Raw genomic sequence first — 21,239 nt, 5'->3', positions numbered from 1 at the left:
TTACAATAGCAACACCACACTCTTACGTGACATAAGAGGGATTCCACTGCTCAAGCACCAATGTTTCCAAGAATTACACGATCACAAGTGAATCCACACTTGTTCATGTCCTAGTTTAGGCCTAGAGACCCTCTCTCTCAAGAGATGAGTTCTTTCAACAATATCCAACAAAAACTAATGAACTCAAACCCTATATTGTTCTATTTATAGTACTTTACAAATAAAAAAGATAAAATGACAAAAAAGGCCCTTTAATGACCAAGTAGGCAAATAGGCACCCATGGAGTGCTTTTAGGGGCGGTTTGGATCCCTTTAACACTTCAACTAGTACATCTCCGAGGTTACATCCAAAATACTCAAAAACGTTCATCTTCATGATCGTGCTTGTATCACATCTTAAATCACAAAAAGTAAAGTAAACGAGCGAAATGCAACATTGTACTGGTACAAACAGTACATGGCTCTAAAAAACTAGTATTTGACGACTTTACTAAAGAAACCAGGTAAAACAAAAGTAACATATTAACTTGCAGCTCCGAAACAACACCACTGGAAGAGATGCTAACTCCTATCTTTCCAGAAATGTGTTCTTGATTTTGTTAAGCCTCTTGGCTACGTCTTTCATGGTTATTCTTGATTCTGGTGTTTCCTTTGTGCAGTCTAAAGCCAACTCTATCATTGAGGCAATGCATATTTCACTTTTTGAAGTGATTTTTCTTCCTCGGGAAAAAGATTGCCATCCACAACGTCCAACATAGTCCCTGAAAATGATTGTGTTATCCATTTCCTCATATCAAGATTTTCATTGCATATGTCTTCATCTGTTGGCCTTCTTTTGGTCAACACCTCCATCAACATGATGCCGTAACTATAAACATCGCCATTAGTGGACACTATTACCTCCGATCCATATTCTTTGACAAGAATGAAAGGAAAGAAAGTTTATTGAAATATAATACCAATTATGTACAAATAGAGACTTTCTTTTTTTACTGCAAGAATTTGGAGACGCCAAATATGATAAGCGAAAACCAAAGTGGGTATTATTTACCTGGTGCGATGTAACCAAGAGTTCCCAATGTCTCAGTATATGCCATGGACTTGCTTACAGCTAAAATTTTAGAGATGCCAAAATCACCAACATGAGCCACCATATCTTCATCCAAAAGAATGTTGGCTGGCTTTAGGTCACAATGAACTATTGGAGTGATATGACCATGATGTAGATATTCAATTCCCATAGCTGCATCAAGCATTACAGTTACTCTTTGAAGAAGGTTCAATTGGCAGTCTTCTCTGTACAACCAATATTCAAGGCTCCCGTTAGACATATATTGTAGAACAAAGGCCCTTATATAGTCACTAGACAAGTTGTGATCACGGGCACAAGTTTTCTATGCCTAACATTTCTCATCACTTCACATTCAGTATCAACCCTCTTGCATACCTCCTCATATTCCAAATTCAGAATCTTTATGGCTACCACAATTCCACTAGATAATGTGCCTTTGTACACAGTACCAGAACTTCCGACACCAATTAAATTTGACTCATCAAAATAATTTGTTGCTTGCTGAATCTCGTGATAAGAAATTAATTGATGAGTCTTGATATCTGGTACCTTTTCCACATCTTTGGACTTTCCTTTCTTCTGCCGTTTGATTATCCAAATTGAAACCAATAAGAATACCAGAAAGAATGAAATAACCACTGGAATAATAATCTTTAGCACTAGCTCCTTAGACTTTGATTGTAGTCCAGAATTAGTGCAAACAGGACCTCAAATATGTGCAGTCCACATTGACCTTTGTTCCAAGAAATAACTGCAGAGTGGAATTCACAAACACACCACCACCGGGTATTTCACCTTATAAATCATTAAATGAAACATTAATGCTTTTAAGGTATGAGAATCTTCCCTTTGACTTAGGAATAGTACCTGACAAAGCATTTAAAGACAAATCCAAGAATTCCAAGCTTATCAAGTTGGCAAAGGATAATGGAATTTGGCCAAAAAATGAATTGTTTGATAGGTCAAGATACTGCAGGTTCTGGAGTTCCCCCAATCTGCTTGGTATCATGCCCGAAAAGTGGTTATCAGAAAGATAAAGTTCTACAATGTCCTTCAGTCCTCCAATATCCCGTGGAACTTCTCCTTCTATAGAATTTTGTGATGCGTTTATAACTAGAAGACATCTCATTTTCAAAAGACTCAAGGGTAATTTTGATGAAAATCTATTAGAGCCCAAATAAAGTTGTTGTAGCATGCTAAGATTTCCTATACATGCTGGAATTAACCCCAATAGCTCATTATCACCTAGACTTAATTGAACCAAATTAGATAAATGGCATACTGCCTGTGGAATATGTCCGTTCAATTTATTGTTCGGTAGAAACAGACCTTGGAGTAGTTTCAGCTTACCAATCTCAGGAGGAATATTTCGCATCAAGTTATTTCCTCCAAGTGTTAGTTCTGTTAGACCGCTCATGTTGCCTATAAATGGGGGGATGAGGCCATTGATGCGTGCATTTGATATATCTAAGTCTTTGATAGAAGATGAAAGATTCCCAATAGAATTGGGAAGAACACCATTCAATGGATTGTGACCCACTTTTAGATATCCCAACATCCTGCAGTCCACCAAAGAATTGAAGAATTGCAACTCATGATCTCTTGGTTCATTGGTAAGTTGATTATGATGTAGGAACAGATATTGCAGCTCACGAAGATTTCCCAAATTATTAGGAATAGTTCCTGTAAAATAGTTGCTTGCTATCTCCAGTATCTCGAGCTTGGAAGCATTTGTTATGAACAACGGAATTTCCCCTTCCAGCTGATTTCCTCCCAAGATAAGTTGTTCAAGGCTTGGAAGATGAAGACCTGTAGTGGCTGGAATTGTCCCCGAAAGGCTGTTGAAATTGAAAGCTATCCTTCCCAAAGAAGATATATTGAAAATAGCATCTGGAATTTGACCAATATGATTATAATTATGGCCAAAGCTTAATTGCCTCAAATTTGATAGCTTCCCCAATTCTGGCGGAATTGGCCCCTCCAAGCAATTTCTTGTAAAGGAAACATATTGCAGAGTGGAAATATTGGCCAATGAAGCGGGAATAGTTCCTTTTATTGGATTATCACCAATAATAAAATCCTCGAGTTCGGATAAACAACCAATATATCTCGGTATCTCTCCAGTTATGTCCTTTACAGATATGGACAAAACTTGGAGCTCTCTGAGTTGGCATATGTTGGAAGGAATGCAACCAGAAATTTGGTTGTTAGATACACTTAAAAACTCTAGATTTGACACAATATTCCCTTCATTAAGCAAGAGAGAACCGGAAAGGCTATTGAATGCTAGAGTTGCAAGAAGAAGCGACAATATACTAAACAGTGGTGCGGGAATCGAACCTATTAATTGATTACCATACAAGGACAAAGTTGCAAGCTAGCTCAGATTACCGATCTCTTTTGGAAGGCTGCCATTGATTCTATTCCCAGCCAAACTAAAGTTCATCAATTTTGTGGCATTTCCAACAGAAGGAGGGATTATACCTGTGAGCCTATTGTTTCTCAGATTCAAGACTCTGAGTTCCGATACAAACCATGGCCCTTTCCACATTTCACCACCTAGTTTATTGAAAGCCAATGAAATTACTTGAACTCTCTGGGGTTGAAATAGACTTGTTGGAATACTTCCTTGGAGCTAATTGTTTCTAACATCAATCACTCACAAGCGAGGCAAGTGGCCAAGTCCGAAAGGAATGCCACCATGGAAGCTGTTGTTCTCGAGATTGAGCATGCTGAGAAAGGACAAATTGGCCTAAGAGAATGAAATTGTGCCTTGAAGTTGCATATCGGGAAGCGCTAAGGCTACAACCCTTTGCCTTTTTGGACTGCAAGTGACACCAAACCAAGAGCGAAAAGAAGTCTTCTTAGTCTAATTATTCGCCCAAAAATGACTAGGACTAGTAACAAGATCTTTGAAAGCTAGTAGAGCTTGTTGATCTGTTTCATTCAACGAAAAAGCTGATATAGAAACAGAATAATATTTAACTAGAAAGAGAAGCATCAATAAGAAAATGTGATTCTCCATGTTACTAGGCAGTGGAAATAGTATGTTTCAAGGGAATTTGGCCACTGGATTAATTTGTGTGTGGTATTTTCAAAGATCAATGATATACTCCACTATATAGCACCAAAACAAATAAATTGTCGAGAAGTAAAATAAGTAGCAAAAAGAATAATGTGAAAACAGATTAAAAGGTGGAAAATAAGTAGCACAAAGAAACAGAATCTGTCCAATTTTCCTTGATTATTGACATTACTTGGGTTGTTAAGATCCAAGACGAAGACTTCTATGAGGAATGAATGTTTGTTGATTGAGATAAGCATCCAGTATCCTCCAAACTATGACCACAGTTTCTACGATACACTTCAACTTCACATGAACTAAATTTTATCATATTCTTGTCACCCTTTTGTGCTAATGTGGCACCTTCATTACATAACTCATGCCAAAGGTGTCATGTCAGCTAAAAAGGCTGACAAAAGGTGTTACGTCAGCTAAAAGGGTTGATAAAAATATGTTAAAATTTAGTTTGGGATAATAGGACCTTCGTGAAGTTAGAGTGTGTCGTATAGGGGCGGCTCAAGCATATTCGTGACTTAAGGAGAAAATTAAACGGAGGCCTTAAATATTTAAGAAAATATAATTTTTTTAATAAACTCTATTTTCAAAATTATATAATCGGTTTTTTTAATTATTTTTGTAAGTAATAATATAATTAATGCATTCGGTGAGGCATAATATTCTAAATATATGAACTACTTCTAATAATTCTTTCCTTTTATGTAAAAAATTTAATTTTCTATAAATAATATTTATAAAATAAATGAGGCCCCTCAAATTTGGGGGCCAAAGGCAGCCACCTATTTTGTAAAGAGGTAAAGCCGCCTCTGGTGTTGTAGCAGATTTGGTCATAGTCCAGGGGCACTACATGCTTTACTCTTTGTTAATTAGTAGAGATTCGTAGACTCATTAAGATTGGCAAGGTAAGACTTAGCCCCTTTGCTTGTATTACCCCTATTTACGTTTTATATTCTTACTTTAGAAAAAGGCAGCAAGAACTCTATCCGTGATATAAATTGGCCGCAAGTTACCATCAACCAAAATACCCGCAAACTTGTTTGGTACGCTGTTTTTGATTGACAAAAATGCCAATATGGCTATGTCATTTCAGTCCCCACATAGTTTGACAATCAATACAGATAAACTGAGAAATGTTTTTCTTCTCTTTTTTGACTAGACTTCCATGTTTGCATTTGCATTATTGAAAAGGGAAAATAGTATGATTGGCAAATATCTATTGTAACAAGGGATTACACAGTTATGTCACTAAACAAGTCGTTTTAAGCATTTCATAATATACCATTAAAAGTTATTTTTACTAAGCAAAATTAAATGTTTAAACTATTTTCTGGTATAAAATAATTTTTTTATGAATATACTAAAAGTTAAATGATAGTGATTTTCACAAGCTTCTATTGAAATGTCATCTCACATTGAGCAGTACATTGTTGGCCAACTTTGTAAAGACAGGAGCACAAGAAAACTAGTGAATTGCGTAAACTGACGGGTAAGGGTATTGATTGGGAGAAGTCAGTCAACTTGTATTATTAAAATTTAAAAACACTTTATTTAGAAAAAGGTTGCATTATTAAGAAAGAAAAAACCCTCCATATTTATATGGTCCAAAACCAAGTCAATGGGAGGTTGTGTGATGAGCGGCAAATTTGCCACTCATTTATATCCAAATTCTTGCCTACTACGATGAATTAATTACTTACATGTTTTAACATATATACGATCCACACTACATTACAGTTAGTATATGTAAAGGTACAGAGTTACTGTTACATTGATAAAGTAGTTAGTTAGTTGGTGTCACGACCCGAATCGAGGCCCTGGCCGTGATGAGCATCTCGAACCATAAAGGCCCGGACACCCTTCTCTATCTGGTAGTCATGCACAATATTCATACAATAAAAGAAAATACGAAAATGTAATATAATACGGAGTCATGGTCATACTCTGAATACAACTTAACAATAAGAATAAAAATTCAACGATAACTAGACAACATCTGAACCAATCTCTATTACATACTCAAATGACAACTGTATGAATCTAGGACAAGGCCCCCAGTGGACCCAAAGCAAAATAAATAACCTAGTCTGAAAAGAAAGAGGCCTCCTGGAATAAAGAAGGCTTACCACTGCACACTTCTGTCTGGAAACTTTACTGCTTAGCCGGACCTCTAGACTGAGCCTCAAACCCTGAGAGATAGGGGGTCAATACAATTGTACTGGTATGCAGACAAAATCCAAAATAATAATTTATATTCAACATATATGAGAGCAATTTAAAACAGTTCATAAATATATCGTATGGTAAAAATTACATGGGCATAATTAAATGACTCTATAAAATCATCTAAACTCTGTGACATACTCTTTGTTTTACTTCTGTGCTAGGTGGTATACCCTACAACTCTGAAATTCCACGAGCTATATGGAATCTTCCATTAACTTGGCAGCCAAGCTCCCAACCCAAGTTTGCCGCAAGGGTCGGGGTCTCTGAATCTCTACTACGCCACAGGACCATCGCCAACATACAATAATAATATACACGTATTGACAAAATATGATTTTAGGCTAAGAGTTACTTGAACTCAAGACTTCTTCAGGGAACCACCTAACCCTCTTTAAGCCCATTTTTATCTCTTTAAAATATTTAATTCTCTGAAATCAAACTCTAAAAAACTCTAGCTCTATTATGGCATACATTTATATGGTATCGTTATACCATTGACTTGCAGGTCACATCTCTGAGCCATTAATAGTGTCACACCCTTTTTTCGTACTCCAAAAAGATTCATTTTAAGTTCGAAAGAGTTTTTATTATTAAGTGACAAAAGAAAATAATTTGTTTTGAAGAAGGATTGTTTTTACATTCAAAATCAGAGTCGCCACTTGGCATAATCTGATGTGCCAAGTCACCATTGGAAAATTCTTTTCAAAATCATTTGACTCTTTAAACTGGTTTGCGAACAGAGATTCCAGCTAAGGAATTCTGTTGACCGAAGAAAGGTGTTAGGTACCCCTCGATCCCGTTGTTCGACCACGGTTACTTGGTGGAGCGTATCGGCTAATTTTGACACTACGAATGTACAAACCACAAAGAAGCACGTAAAGCAGACAAACAAACCAAACAAAATGAATCAAAGTATAGTGTTCAGTTCTATTATACATACCCAAAATAAATAAAATGCGAAAAATAAATCCTATCTAACCTACACTAATCCTAACTACGCTCCCAGGCTTTATTCGACTCCTCGATCCTTTCTCGCAAACGTCTTTCGCCAACATAGTATGTTGGGGCATTCCCCGGTGTATAAATACAATGTATCTCGGGGCATTCCCCGACTAAATAATAGATTCAATCCAAAATCAATAAAACCAAACCATTCAACATTCATTTCAAGTATTCAATAATTCAACGAGCAAACCCTTATTCTTAAATCTTTGCCTACCCGAACCTACTTTCACTTATTCATTCGATGGCCTCATCATGATGCTATCCAATTAAATAATATTCAGCAATGAATCAAAACAAACAACCTTTGACTTATTCGATTATCAATTTTCGATCCCGGCCCCAAAACAACCAATTCAACTATCAAATTACTTTTTCAACATCCAAAATCAATATCAAACATATACCCAACTGAGGACTCAAACATTTAAGCATACCGATCATTCACATCCACAACAACAATCAACATTTTGCTCAAAATATTCAAAACCACATCACAAAAATCACGATATTAACCACCTCGGTATAATTCAAAAGTAGATTTAAGAGATAGACCTTTGAAGAACCGATTTCATTGGTAATAAGATTTAAGAAGACCCCAACTTTAGAACTCTGAATAGGGCCTCAACAGTGACCAACTCCAACTCTGATATTAAGGAATAACGAGTCAGTTTGATCCTAAGAAGGAAGAAATAACAAAAAACCCGAGACTGAATTTACGAAAAGCTGAGAACATCCGCATCCAAAATCTTATCGAATCTGAACCGAAATCAAACGAAACAAAGAGATTTCAACAAGAGAAACGATGGGCAGAAATTGACAAAATGGTCAGCTCTCCGGTGATTTTCGATGTTCTTTAGCTAGAGCTGCCTGAAAATATTTAGAAACGGACAGCTCCGGCAAACAAGTCACCGAGAAAAACTTGACCCACCTGATTCTTGGTGATTTTGTCCACCCTCATCGATTGAAACCTCGTCCGTCTGTCTCGTCTCACTGTCTAACTCTGTTCGTGACTCTCTCTCTCAATCTACATCCATTCTCATGTGTGGTGTGTGATTTTTTAGTCAAAGAGGGGATGAGGGACTGTTTTTCCGATCAAAGAGTGTGTGTGTGCAACGGTGAGTGAGAATTCTGTAAGTGTCTCATGATTTTGTGATGGTGAGTGTGAATTCTTGAATAAAATGGTTCGGTGTCTATATTTTTGTTCAGTGAAGAGGATATGGATGATGATCTAGTAGTCGTGAGAATGGCTAGTGTTCTCTCTTGTGTATGTCAGAATGTATGTATCAGTGAGGAGTAATGTATGAGAGTGTGTGTAGATATTCATGGAAGAATGGTGAGGTTGTTAACTGGAATGGACAAAAAATAGGTAGGAGGTGTATATTCTCTTTTTCAAAAATGGGAAAATGGTCCCCCTCTCTCTTGAATTTTTTTTAGAGCCCTCCTTTCTTTATATACCTATTCCCTATATAGCTATTTTCAATTAGAAAGAGAATAAAAGAAAAAGAATCCTCACGTGGGCCCTACCCTCTTTTTTGTTGTTAGTCCATTCCCTTATCCTCATTTTGTTAAGGTGAAAAAAGGGGCAAAAAGTGAAGGGGTGGGAGTATTTGGGGTAAGGGTGAGGTAAGGTAGGGTGTGGGGTATTGTAGGTTGTTAGGATGAGGTGTAAAGGGGGTTAGGATAGGATAAAATTTGTTAGGTAGTTTGTTTTAAGTTTTTATTTTTTGTATTTTTGTAGGGTATAATTACATGGGTGAGGGTACATGGTAGGCTAAAGTAAAAAATGGGTAAAAAAGATATCGGAGAGGGATGAAATTGGGTGTCTACAGTCTTTTTGCAGTTTTCTTTTAAAGATGTATACAAAACACTTACTCTAAATAAAGAGTGAAGAAAATCTTTTTGAATTTTTCAAATAAGATCCCCGAACCAACAATAGGTTACCTACGTATTTCACTCCCAAAAGAGGAGAATCAGGGGTGCGTAGTTCGTCCAGATTGGACAAATAAAGATTAGACAACTGACTGAATCCTAACCTAAGTAGCACGGCCACAAACAGTTGACAAACAACGTTAATAATTTTTTTTTGAGTTTTCAAAATGACACGTCACGTAGAACTGATAACAACAACTATGAATAATTTTTTTTTTGGTATTTTCATTATAAGAAATGTACAAAACTTCTACCATTTTTGAATTTTCTTTTATAAAAACCTACTATTGTAAAAAAAATAATTTTGAGTTTTCGAATGGTGAATGCATACTAAAGAGACAAAGGAAAATCTTTTTGATGATTTTTTGGATTTTTTCGGGAAATGAGTGCAAAAGGTAAAAAATCTTTTTGGATTTTTAAATTGTGAGAAATGAAAGCCACAAATAACTCTAAACAAACTACGAAACACTTTTTTTTTTTGCTCACCTTTAAGTTTTTTCTTTTTTTCAGCACTCTCTTGTCTACACATTTTACTTCTAACACATGTTTATTCCCAAATCAGTCCATCAAATGACTACGCTACCCTCAAAGATACAACATTTAGCACGTAGGGATGCTTTAGAGGTGAGTCTCCTACAAAGGATCAAGTGGCCCCTGCTAGGTCTCATTATGATGCACATAGGCTGACCTACGCTGGGGTTCACTAACAATACTATTCGGGGTAGCGTATTGTAAGACCCCATAAAAATCGCATGTCAAATTCAGCTCAGAAAGCTCCATGACAGATTCCAACATTTAGAAAATTTTTTTGCTAAGTGTTCAAGTTCAACACTTACTCTCATTTTAGACCTCCTAACTTCGGGGATTTATTTGATGACCTTTCCGACATCCGTTTTTAGATTTTCAAGTTACGTTGTGATGGGGAAAGTCCCTAGTACGTATTGGACACATTCCGGGTGCATTTTGGGTGCATTTCAGTGTCTAACTCACTAGTTTGAAATGCTTCCACATTCTGGGCGCATTTCAGGTAAAAAATTTCAGTCAACTTCAAACTATCATAACTTTTTGAATATAATAAACTGTGAGAGATTACATATATAAATAAAAAGAGATTTGATTCTTCTTTCCAATGCAATTGGTTTCATCCCATTTGGACATCTAAATAAAAATTTATGATCAATTTACTTCAGCCAATCAGACAGTCAATTCGGGACAGATTTGACCTTAATTGTTCCTTAGGGGTATTATGGTCATCTTCCACCCCTATATATTCCCCAAACACGGGATTAAGGCTTATTTGTAGAAAAATATACTCCTCTTCTCAAAATCCTCTCAAGAACTCAAGCTAGGGTTTCAATTTGAAGACCCAAATCCCATCAATTGAAGAACATAACTCCTTATTTATCTTCAACATCAAAAGAAGGGTTTCTCTCTAGATCATAACATATAACAAGAATGAAATCCTTCTTCAAGAATATATGATATTCAAGTTTTTCAAACTCAAGAGCCAATTTATTTTCTCTCAAAGGAGCAAGAACCCTAGTCAAGGAATCAAGAACATGTCTAAGAATTTCTTCAAGAATCTTCCACCTAAGGTATGCGTAGTGTTCATCCACGGATACCTTTCATCCGTAGGAGTCCTAGAACCATGCTTTAAATACTATATTGTTATTGTCTTCTTGAGATATGATCATGAACATGTTGATGGTTGTTGTTTATGCTTCAAGATATTAATTTAGGGTGATTCTCATGAATTATGTGTGTTTGTAGTTAAAACCCATTAAATTGGGTGGTTTAAGTTGACTAAATTATTTAGAAAACCTATGCCATAAAGTGTGCATGCAAGGTGTTCGACGAAAGGCCTAGAATAGGCATAATCATGTTTTCATGATTTAAGAGTGCTCAATTAACAAGTCCTTACTCCATATTTTATGATTTCACGCGAATTCCATGTTGTGTGAATAATGTTAGAATCTTTGCATGTTGTTCATGATACCTTGATATTTTGTGGATTCAATTGGTGGAATTGAGTTTAATTATGGTGTTATAGTGTATAAAATTGATCATTAGGCCTATGCCCTAAATAGTGCATGCAAGGTGTTTGTTAAAATGCCTAATTGAAGAAGAATTGAGCACTTTGACCTATTTGTGATCTAAATGATGATTCCATGCCATATCCTAGTGCTTAAGTTAACTCCCATGATAAATCTATGCCTACCATGTGTTTGATAATGTGCCTCAATGAGTAAATGATGATCAAGTACCTAGTCTTCATGCTCCAAGATTTTTCCATGTCTCTTAAGTTATGCCATGTCTACTTGATCAAGATGATTTCTATGCTATTAATGTGCTATGAATATGTTCTTGGCTTTTAATGATATTAGAATTGACCGTGAATTTAGCTATATGAAAAGGTTATGAAGACCACATGATTTATGAATTCCTCGTATATTCTATATTATGGATTGTTAATGTCTGTCAAGTACTCTTGTATGTCAAGTCATGTCAGTTTCCTTTCATCGAGTTCTGGGGATATTCGTACCCAAAAAATATAGCTGTGTGCCTAGATCCATGTCATGCTTTCATGATACTCTCAGTCAAGCCATGTTTAGTAGACTGCAGTCAGTCTCATGACTCAGGAAAACTCATATAAAGGCAGTATCAGTTCAGTTTTACTCAGTACTCAGTAATCTATGTAATCTTAGTAATATTCCGTCAGTCTATGGAATTCTGTAAATCTCAGTATCACTACAATTTAGTTCAGAATTCAATTCAGACATCAGTAAAATCAGTCAGCTAACAGAACTCAGTAGCATTACAGATTTTAGTAGTCAGTGCTCCTATTTATTCGAGGACAATATTATTATTACTTTATTACAGTATTTCAGATTAGTTTTTCAGTTCATGGAGTTAGTTGGAGACATGTTCCTTCAACTCCTTATTCAGTTCAGTTAGAGGCTTTCAGACTAGATGTATGATTAGATGTTCAGAATTCAGTATTTATGTTTCTTATTGGTATTGTTATACCATATTTTTCAGATATGTATCAGTATTGAACCTTATGGCCTTACAGTTCATGTTTCCTCATATTTTATGAGAATTATCCAATTTACAGGTACAAATATTAGTCATGGGTTAGCTTGTGGTCCATCGGGGTCATGGCCATCGTGTAGCATTTCGATTCTGAAAATTGAGGTGTTACAAACTTGGTATCAAAGCCCAAGGTTCAATAGTGTCCTAGGAAGTCTGAAAGTTGCGTCAAGTAGAGTCTTGTACATGGACGTGTTGTGCACCACACTTATGTGCAGGAGGCTATGAGACGTTTTAGGAACAGTTTCCCTTCTTTCATGCTTCAAGATCGTGCTATAGTAAGTTTCTCTAAGGAACCCATGTAGATTCACATCAGGCTCCCCTCATGTCAACCTTAACTTACTTTCAAGGTAACAGAACCAGTGAATCTCAAGTCTTAAAGATAGGGCTTTCTCATGCAGTCCCTGGAGATAATTATGGTATTTGCCACATGCTCAGACAATATCCCCTCAGTTCAGTCATGTTCCAAAGTTGTACAGATTTCATTTATGATCATGAGAACTCCTTCGTAAACTCAAATCCAATTTTTGATATGCCACTAGATCCCTTCATAGAATCCTATGATAGTATAGACCTAGAATTTTAAGCATGGACCCAAGAGTTTAGCAGTAGATGAGTTGGGATAGTATTATACAGTCTGATTAGATTATGTATTCAAGGGGATAGTTGTACCAAGGTAAATCAGGAGGCTTGAACAGTGTAAGCTAGAATTTAAGTTTATTTACTTAAAATTAAGCATGAAGGTATGGATGTGATATTAGTAGTATATGAGGAAACAGAAGCAACTGATGTGTTTAGTAGGATAGGTAGGTGTCGAACAGTGTATAAGTATGTGATGATAGATCAAGTGACCAAGTCAGACTCTCAGATTCCAGTAGTAGTGACATTATGTATAGAAAAGCAGTAAGGGAAGACGATTCCCAACCTATCCTCTTCTCAGTACAAAGATTTGTACTTTAGCTATCATAAGATCCACTCAGGTCTTACATATCAACTCTATGGTCACAGACCATGATCATGCACTTTTCCATAAATCATGTATGGTTTCAGTTCCCAGTATAAAAGATCTCAGTTTACCCCACAGTACGAATCAATTCTATGAACACGACTTATGTTCACACGTTTTCCATAGAATCATGTGCGCTTTCAGTTCCTAGCATAGGGAGTCAGATCTAAATCACTCAGTGTCAAGAATCATGTCTCACGAATACAAAAAACTCAAAACTTAGGTCATGAAGCTCATAACTCATGTACACGTATCATGCTTTACAGTATACTCATCTTTCATGACTCATTCTATGCCCCTACAGATCAGATAAATTCATACCACATCATGTATATCCTCAGTTCAAACCTTTTTGGTAAATCCATGCTTAGCTACCTCATGTTAGTCCGTCAGTCCATTCTCATATGCATAATACTCTATGGTCTCAGTCTAGCTATACAGACTAAGTAAAATTCAGTCTTGTATATCAATATTCAGTTACCAATTATTCAGTTAATAAGATAAGTTAGTATATTTATGCACTCGTAATCAACAAAGTTCATGCATCATGTCTCAGTTTCAGATTCCAGCTATTAAGTCACAATTCTGTTTGTAAGTGCCTTGTTCACCACCTTAGTTTTCCTTAGTATCTCAGCTAAGTCAGTATTCTTCAAGGGACCTAGAGTCCCAAGGGGAAGATACCCTATATCCCCCAACTTTATGTGATTTAAACATGCCACTTTCTTTTCTCTAGATGAATCCAGCTGGAGGAAGGGTTACTTATAAGCTGACCCTCTATCTCCAAATTTCAGTCGTAATCTATGTTCTTAATGGCTCAGTTTAGCCCACGATACACTATCCATGTCATGCATTACAGACTCAGTTCAACTCATGTATCATGTTCCAGACTCAGTTATGTTCTCATGTTTTCGCTCATGCATATTGAGTGATTAATCTCAGACTCATCAGTATTTTCAGTTCAACATAATAGTTTTCCTTGAGCTTACTCATTCTCATGTTCGTATTTCAGTACCAAACTTGTTATCTTTACCATTGCATGTTCAGTCGTATATTCATGAGTCAGTTCAGTCATGTATCCACGCATCAGATACGTGTGTTCAACTTATAAATACTTTCAGTTATGCATTCACGTATCATGTCAGTCATATAATCATGCATCAGATATGCGTGGACTCAGCTTATCAATTATACATCAGATATGCATTCTCATTTTGAGAAAACTTAGTTCATCAGAATACTCAGTCCTTCATTCATAAATCAGTTACGCATGTTCAGTAATATATTCATCTTGTCAGTCATGTCAGCCATGAAATCATATTCAGTCGTTCTTGCTCAGTACTCACGTCAGTTGTCTTTTCTCCCCTTTCAGTCAGTCTCATTCGAGGATGAATTTTCCTAAGGGAGAGATATTGAAAGACTCCATAAAAATCGAATGTCAAATTCATCTCGTAAATCTCCATGAGAGATTCCAACACTTAGAAATTTTTTTTGCTAAGTGTTCAAGTTCAACACTTACTCACATTTTAGACCTCCTAACTTCGGGGATTTATTTGATGACCTTCCCGACCTCCGTTTTTATATTTTCAAGTTGCTTTGTGATGGGTAAAGTCCCTAGTATGTATTGGACACATTCCGGGCGCATTTTGAGTGCATTTCAGTGGCAAACTCTTTGGTTTGAAATGCTTCCGCATTCCGGGCGCATTTCAGGTCAAAATTTTTAGTCAACTTCAAACTATCATAACTTCCTGAATATAATGAACTGTGAGAGATTATATATATCAATAAAAAGATATTTGAGTATTCTTTCCAATGCAATTGGTTTCATCCCATTTGGACATCTAAATAAAAATTTATGATCAATTTACTTCAGCTATTAGACAGTCAATTAGGGACAAATTTGACCTTAATTGTTCCTTAGGGGTATTTTGGTCATCTTCCACCCCTATATATACCCCAAACACGAGATTAAGGCTTATTTGTAGAAAAATATACTCCTCTTCTCAAAATCCTCTCAAGAATTCAAGCTAGGGTTTCAATTTGAAGACCCAAATCCCATCAATTGAAGAACATAACTCCTCAATTATCTTCAACATCAAAAGAAGGGTTTCTCTCAAGATCATAACGTAGAACAAGAATCAAATCCTTCTTCAAGAATATTTGATATTCAATTTTTTCAAACTCAAGAACCAATTTATTTTCTCTCAAAGGAACAAGAACCCTAGTCAAGGAATCAAGAAAATGTCTAAGAATTTCTTCAAGAATCTTCCACCTAAGGTATGCGTAGTGTTCATCCACGGATTCTTTTCATCTGTAGGAGTCCAAGAACCATGCTTTAAATACTATATTGTGATTGTCTTGTTGAGATACGATCATGTACATGTTGATGGTTGTTGTTTATGCTTCAAGATGTTAATTTAGGGTGATTCTCATGAAGTATGTGTACTTGTAGTTTAAACCCATGAAATTGGGTGATTTAAGATGACTAAATTATTAAGAACACCTGTTCCATAAATTGTGCATGCAAGGTGTTCAACGAAATGCCTTGAATAGGCATAATCATGTTTTCATGATTTAAGAGTGCTTAATTAACAAGTCCTTACTCCATGTTTTATGATTTCACGTGAATTCCATGTTATGTGAATAAAGTTAGAATCTTTACATGTTGTTCATGATACCATGATATTTTATGTATTCAATTGGTGGAATTGAATTGAATTATGGTGTTATGGTGTATAAAATTGATCATTAGGCCTATGCGCGAAATAGTGCATGCAAGGTGTTTGTTAAAATGCCTAAGTGAAGAAGAATTGAGCACTTGGACCTATTTGTTATCTAAATGATGATTCCATGCCATATCGATGTGCTTAAGTTAACTCCCATGCTAAATTTATGCCTACCATGTGTTTGATAATGTGCCTCAACGAATAAATGATGATCAAGTACCTAGTCTTCATGATCCAAGATTTTTCCATGTCTCTTAAGTTATGTCATGTCTACTTGATCAAGATGATTTCTATGCTATTAATGTGCTATGAATATGTTGTTGGCTTGTCATGATATTAGAATTCACCATTATGTTAGCTATATAAAAAGGTTATGAAAACCACATGACTTATGAATTCCCCTTAGATGCTATATTATGGATTGTTAATATTGGTCAAGTACTCTTGTATGTCAAGTCATGTAAGTTTCCTTCCATCGAGTCCTGGGGGTATTCGTACCCAAAATATATAGCTGTGTGCCTAGAGCCATGTCATATTTTCATGATACTCTCAGTCAAGCCATGTTCAGTAGAGTTCAGTCAGTCTCATGACTCAGGAAAACTCATGTAAAGGTAGTATCAGTGCAGTTTTACTCAGTACTCAGTAATCTACGTAATCTCAGTAATATTCTGTCAGTCTATGGAATTCAGTAAATCTCAATATCAGTACAATTTAGTTCAGTATTCAGTTCAGACATCAGTAAACTCAATCAGCTAATAGAACTCAGTAGCATTGCAGATTTCAGTAGTCAGTGCTCCTCTTCATTCGAGGACAATATTATTATTAATTTATTACATTATTTCAGATTAGTTTTTTAGTTCATGGAGTTAGTTGGATACATGTTCCTTCAACTCATTATTCAGTTCAGTTAGAGGCTTTCGGACTAGATGTCAGATTAGATGTTCGAAATTCAGTATTTATGTTTATTTTTGGTATTGTTATGCACATGATGCCAGATATAAAACGGTAACACATAAAGAAAAACTGTAAACAAAGAGCACGTAGACGCACAACGGTGATAACAGTAACACAAATAATAACTCAAACAATGTTTATACACCCATAATGCAAAACAAAGCTGATACAACTCAAAAAATAAGCTAGAATTTTGAAGAAACCCCCAGCAGAGTCGCCAGAGTTGTCACACACCTTTTTTTAACTCCAAAAAGATTGGATTTTAAGGTTTCAAAAGGGCTTTTATTAAAGTAACAAAAAATGAAAATTTTGTTTCAAAAAGGATTACTTAAATTTAAACTCTGAGTCGCCACTTGGCATAATCAGGTGTGCCAAGTCACCGTTGAAAATCCTTTTTCAAAAATGATTTTGACTCTTTCAAACTGATCTACGAACAGAGATTCCGGTTAAGGAATTCTGTTGACCGAGGGGAAGGTATTAGGCACCCCTCAATCCCGTGGTTCGACCACGGTCGCTTGGTGGAGCATATCGGTTAATTTGACATTACAAATGTATAAACCACGCAAAAACACATAAAACAATCAATCAAACACAAGAAATAAAACAAATCCAAAATATAGTGTTTAGTTAATTATACAGTCCAAAAATAAAAATGCAAAAAATAAATCCTATTCTAACCTATCCTAATCCTGAACTACGCTCCCGTGCTTTACCCGATGCCTCGGGCCTTCATCACGAACCTCCTTTGCATACATAAGACGTCGGGTATTCCCCGATTAATAAATACAAATTACTACAGAGCATTTTCCAGCTAAATGAATACATTTTTGAAATGCGAGAAAAAAAGAACCATTCAACAAACATTCCACATTCAACAACCAACAAGCTTCAAATTTGCCTACCCGAACCTACCATTTACCTACCCGGCTTGACCTATCATGATTCTATCATGTTCAACATCATCAATAAATCAAAAAATATCTAAATTTACTTTTATCGAGACCAATCCTTCCCGCATTTATTCTCCAATCAATTAACTAATTCTTCAACTACCAATCCAAGTTTTCATATCCAACATCCATCACCACAAAATTAAGATTCAAACATGCCAACACATAAATTATTAACGATTATGTAAAAATTAAAGGGATAGAATATAGAATTGGACCTTCTGAATACTTTTGATTGATTTATGAAGGGAACAAAGAGCTGTTTTGAAACTCTGACAAATACCAAACCTCGAATCCCAAATCAATTATGAAGCCTTCAATCGCAATAGACCCAAAATTCGACTTCAATCAAAAGCCACAAAAACAAAGACAAATAAATACCCAAAACTGAAACCAAGAAGAAGAAGAAGGCCACAACCCCAAATGACAATTTAATGGCTAGAATTGACGTTAGCAGGTGATATTTAATCGATAATAAGAGGAACAAACTTCTGACGGGATTTCAGATTGTACTAGAGCTGGTGGTATGATTTTTCAATGTGTTTCATTAGAACAATGGCCAAACCGTGGCTTTTGGTATTTGGGGTAGTGATTTCAGTGGATCCGGCGAGAACCCACCAGAGAAAGTACCTATTTTCTTGATTTCACTCTCGCCAACTCCCAATTTCACTCCTTCTCTCTTGATTCTCTCTCTCTCTAATCATCGGTGTGCGTATGAATTTTTGACCAGCTCTGTGTGTGTGTTTATGGTGAGTTGAGTGGGTATATGTGTCTATGACTGTGTGGTCTATTTTTTTTGTGTAAGAGTGATGTTCTGTGAGGATGAGTGAGATTCGTAGTGTATGGTGTGCGATTTTTCGTGCGTTAAAATGTGTGTTAATGGTGGTTTCTTGTGCATGAATTGTGAGCTCTCCCTCTTTATTGTTTCTGACTATGTATATATGCCTATGGAATTGTGTGGTGATGGTGTTGTTTTTGTTGTGGTGATAAAATGTCAGTGAAGTGCGTATTTCCCTATGGGCCACACCCCTATTTGTGAGAATTATATATTGTATATAACTGTGGGTCCCTTTTCTCTTTTGTATTATGGTCTTTGAATTCTGTATCCCTTTGTGTAACATGTAACCTTGAGGTAGTGTGGGGTATTGGGGTAGGGTAGGGGGTGTGAGATGGTGAGTAGGGAAGGGGGTAGGGGTCGGTTGTTAGGATGATTAAAACAAGATTAAATTTGTTAGGAACTTTGTTAAAGGTTGTTATTTTTTGTATTTTTGTGGAGTGTAATCACATGGGTGAGGGTACACGATAGGATAAAGTGAAAATGAGTAAAAGTAATACCAGAGAGGGATAAAATTAAGTTCCTACAGCTGAAGCCATGCTTTTGTATTCAGCTTCAGCAGAACTTCTGGATACATTGTGTTGCTTCTTGGACTTCCAAGAGATTAATGAGCCACCAAAGTGAATGGTATAGCCAGTAACTGAACGTGTAGTGTTATGGTAGGCAACCAAAACTGAGTCACACCAACAAGTAAGAGTAGTAGAAGGATTAGCTTTCAACCAAATTCCTTGACCCACTGAACCACCCTTAAGGTAATTGACTACCCTAGTAGTATCCTCCTAATGTGAGTGCTTGGGATGTTGTATGAACTGGTTGAGGGTTTGGACAACAAAACTGATATTAGGTCTTGTGATAGTAGCATACATGAGCTTGCCTATCTTTCACGACTCAAACCTAGGCCCTGGCCATGACGAGCAAATCGAACTATGAAGGCCCAGACGCCCATCTAACTTGTAATCACACACACTATTCATATACAGAAAAGAAATTTGAAAATATAACTGAATAAGGGATCATGGTTGTGCTCTAAAAATAACATAATGTTAAAGACTGCAATTCAACGACATTAAAATAATATCTAACTAAGTCTGCGAAATCACTACTACATAAGAACAAAGCTGTTTGAAAACTGGGACTAGGACCCTAGTAGACCAAAACCATAATAATGATAAATGACTGAAAGAATTAGGCCTTCTAAAATATGGAAGGCTCACCAACTGAACTCTACACTTCGGTCTGAAGAAATCTACTGCTTATCCAGACCCTAGATTGTGCCTCAGAACCTAAGAGGTAGGGGGTCAATACAATTGTACTGGTATGCATAGAAAATCCAAAATAATAATTGGTATTCAACATATATGAGAGAAATTTAAAACAATTCATAAATATATCATAAGGTAAAATCACATGGGCTTATTTAAAAGACTCTATAAAATCATCTGAACTCTGTGACACACTTTGTTTTACTTCTGTACTAGGTGGTATACCCTATAACTCTGTAATTCCACGGGCTATATGAAATCTTTCCTTTAGTCGGTAGCCAAGCCCCGAACTCAAGTTTTCCGCAAGGGTCAGAGTCTCTGAATCTCTACTATGCCACAGGGCCGTCACCAGCATATAAAAGTAACATACCCGTATCGACAAAACACGATTTTGGGCTAGGAGTTATTTGAAATCAAGCCTTCTTCGGGCAACCACCTAACCCTCTTTAAGCCCATTTTTAATTCTTTACAACATGCAAACTCTGAAATCAAGTTCTGAAGACTTTAATTCTGCTATGGCATATATTTTGCACGGTATCGTCATACCATTGACTTGCAAGTCACATTCTCTGATCCATTTATAGCAACTTATGTCTCTATTCTAAAATCATGGAATTCAGGACCACCATATCAACAGGTCTTTTTAAGAAACTCATTCTTTAAAACTGATGTAAAACCATGCAAGCAATTCTCTTTATCAACAATTCAATAAACAAAGGTGGTCAGGTCAAAATTCTTAATTTCATGCATTTCTTTCTCTTTAACACAAAACATAGTTATATTAAGAAACACCCTCTCATCATCTCTAAATCATGTTCTAATACTATGACATTGAGAAAACTACTGTCAATCATAAAACATGCATTTTATCTCTTTTTCGATAAAATCATAAACTTCAATTCAACACAAGAGAGGGAGTTCATAATTTGCGCTCTCAAACAATCTTCAATCTCAATTTTCATACAAATACATATACATGTAAATCAATTTAGGGGAAAGGACCACAAGACCAAAGCAATAATAACATTGAAACATTCGGAATACATAATTTAAAACATAGATTCCCAAACCCCTTTAAAATTCATGCTTAATAATCCTTAAATTATAC

The 21,239-nt window shown here is 36.0% G+C and overlaps 1 protein-coding gene across 1 annotated transcript; it reads right to left on the bottom strand.

Moving 5' to 3' along the window:
* Positions 1–301: 301 nt before the first annotated feature.
* On the bottom strand, positions 302–1,331 carry LOC107872273 (receptor kinase-like protein Xa21). Its single transcript, XM_047412422.1, has 2 exons — positions 1,052–1,331; positions 302–914 (listed from the first exon to the last, which is right to left on the bottom strand). Exons 1-2 carry the CDS (start codon positions 1,329–1,331, stop codon positions 676–678), a joined length of 519 nt encoding a protein of 172 aa, XP_047268378.1. The 3' UTR covers positions 302–675.
* Positions 1,332–21,239: the final 19,908 nt, after the last annotated feature.

The sequence above is a fragment of the Capsicum annuum genome, chromosome 5, assembly GCF_002878395.1.
Source record: "Capsicum annuum cultivar UCD-10X-F1 chromosome 5, UCD10Xv1.1, whole genome shotgun sequence".
Taxonomy (NCBI): domain Eukaryota; kingdom Viridiplantae; phylum Streptophyta; class Magnoliopsida; order Solanales; family Solanaceae; genus Capsicum; species Capsicum annuum.
This window is presented reverse-complemented; position numbering and strand designations above follow the sequence as displayed.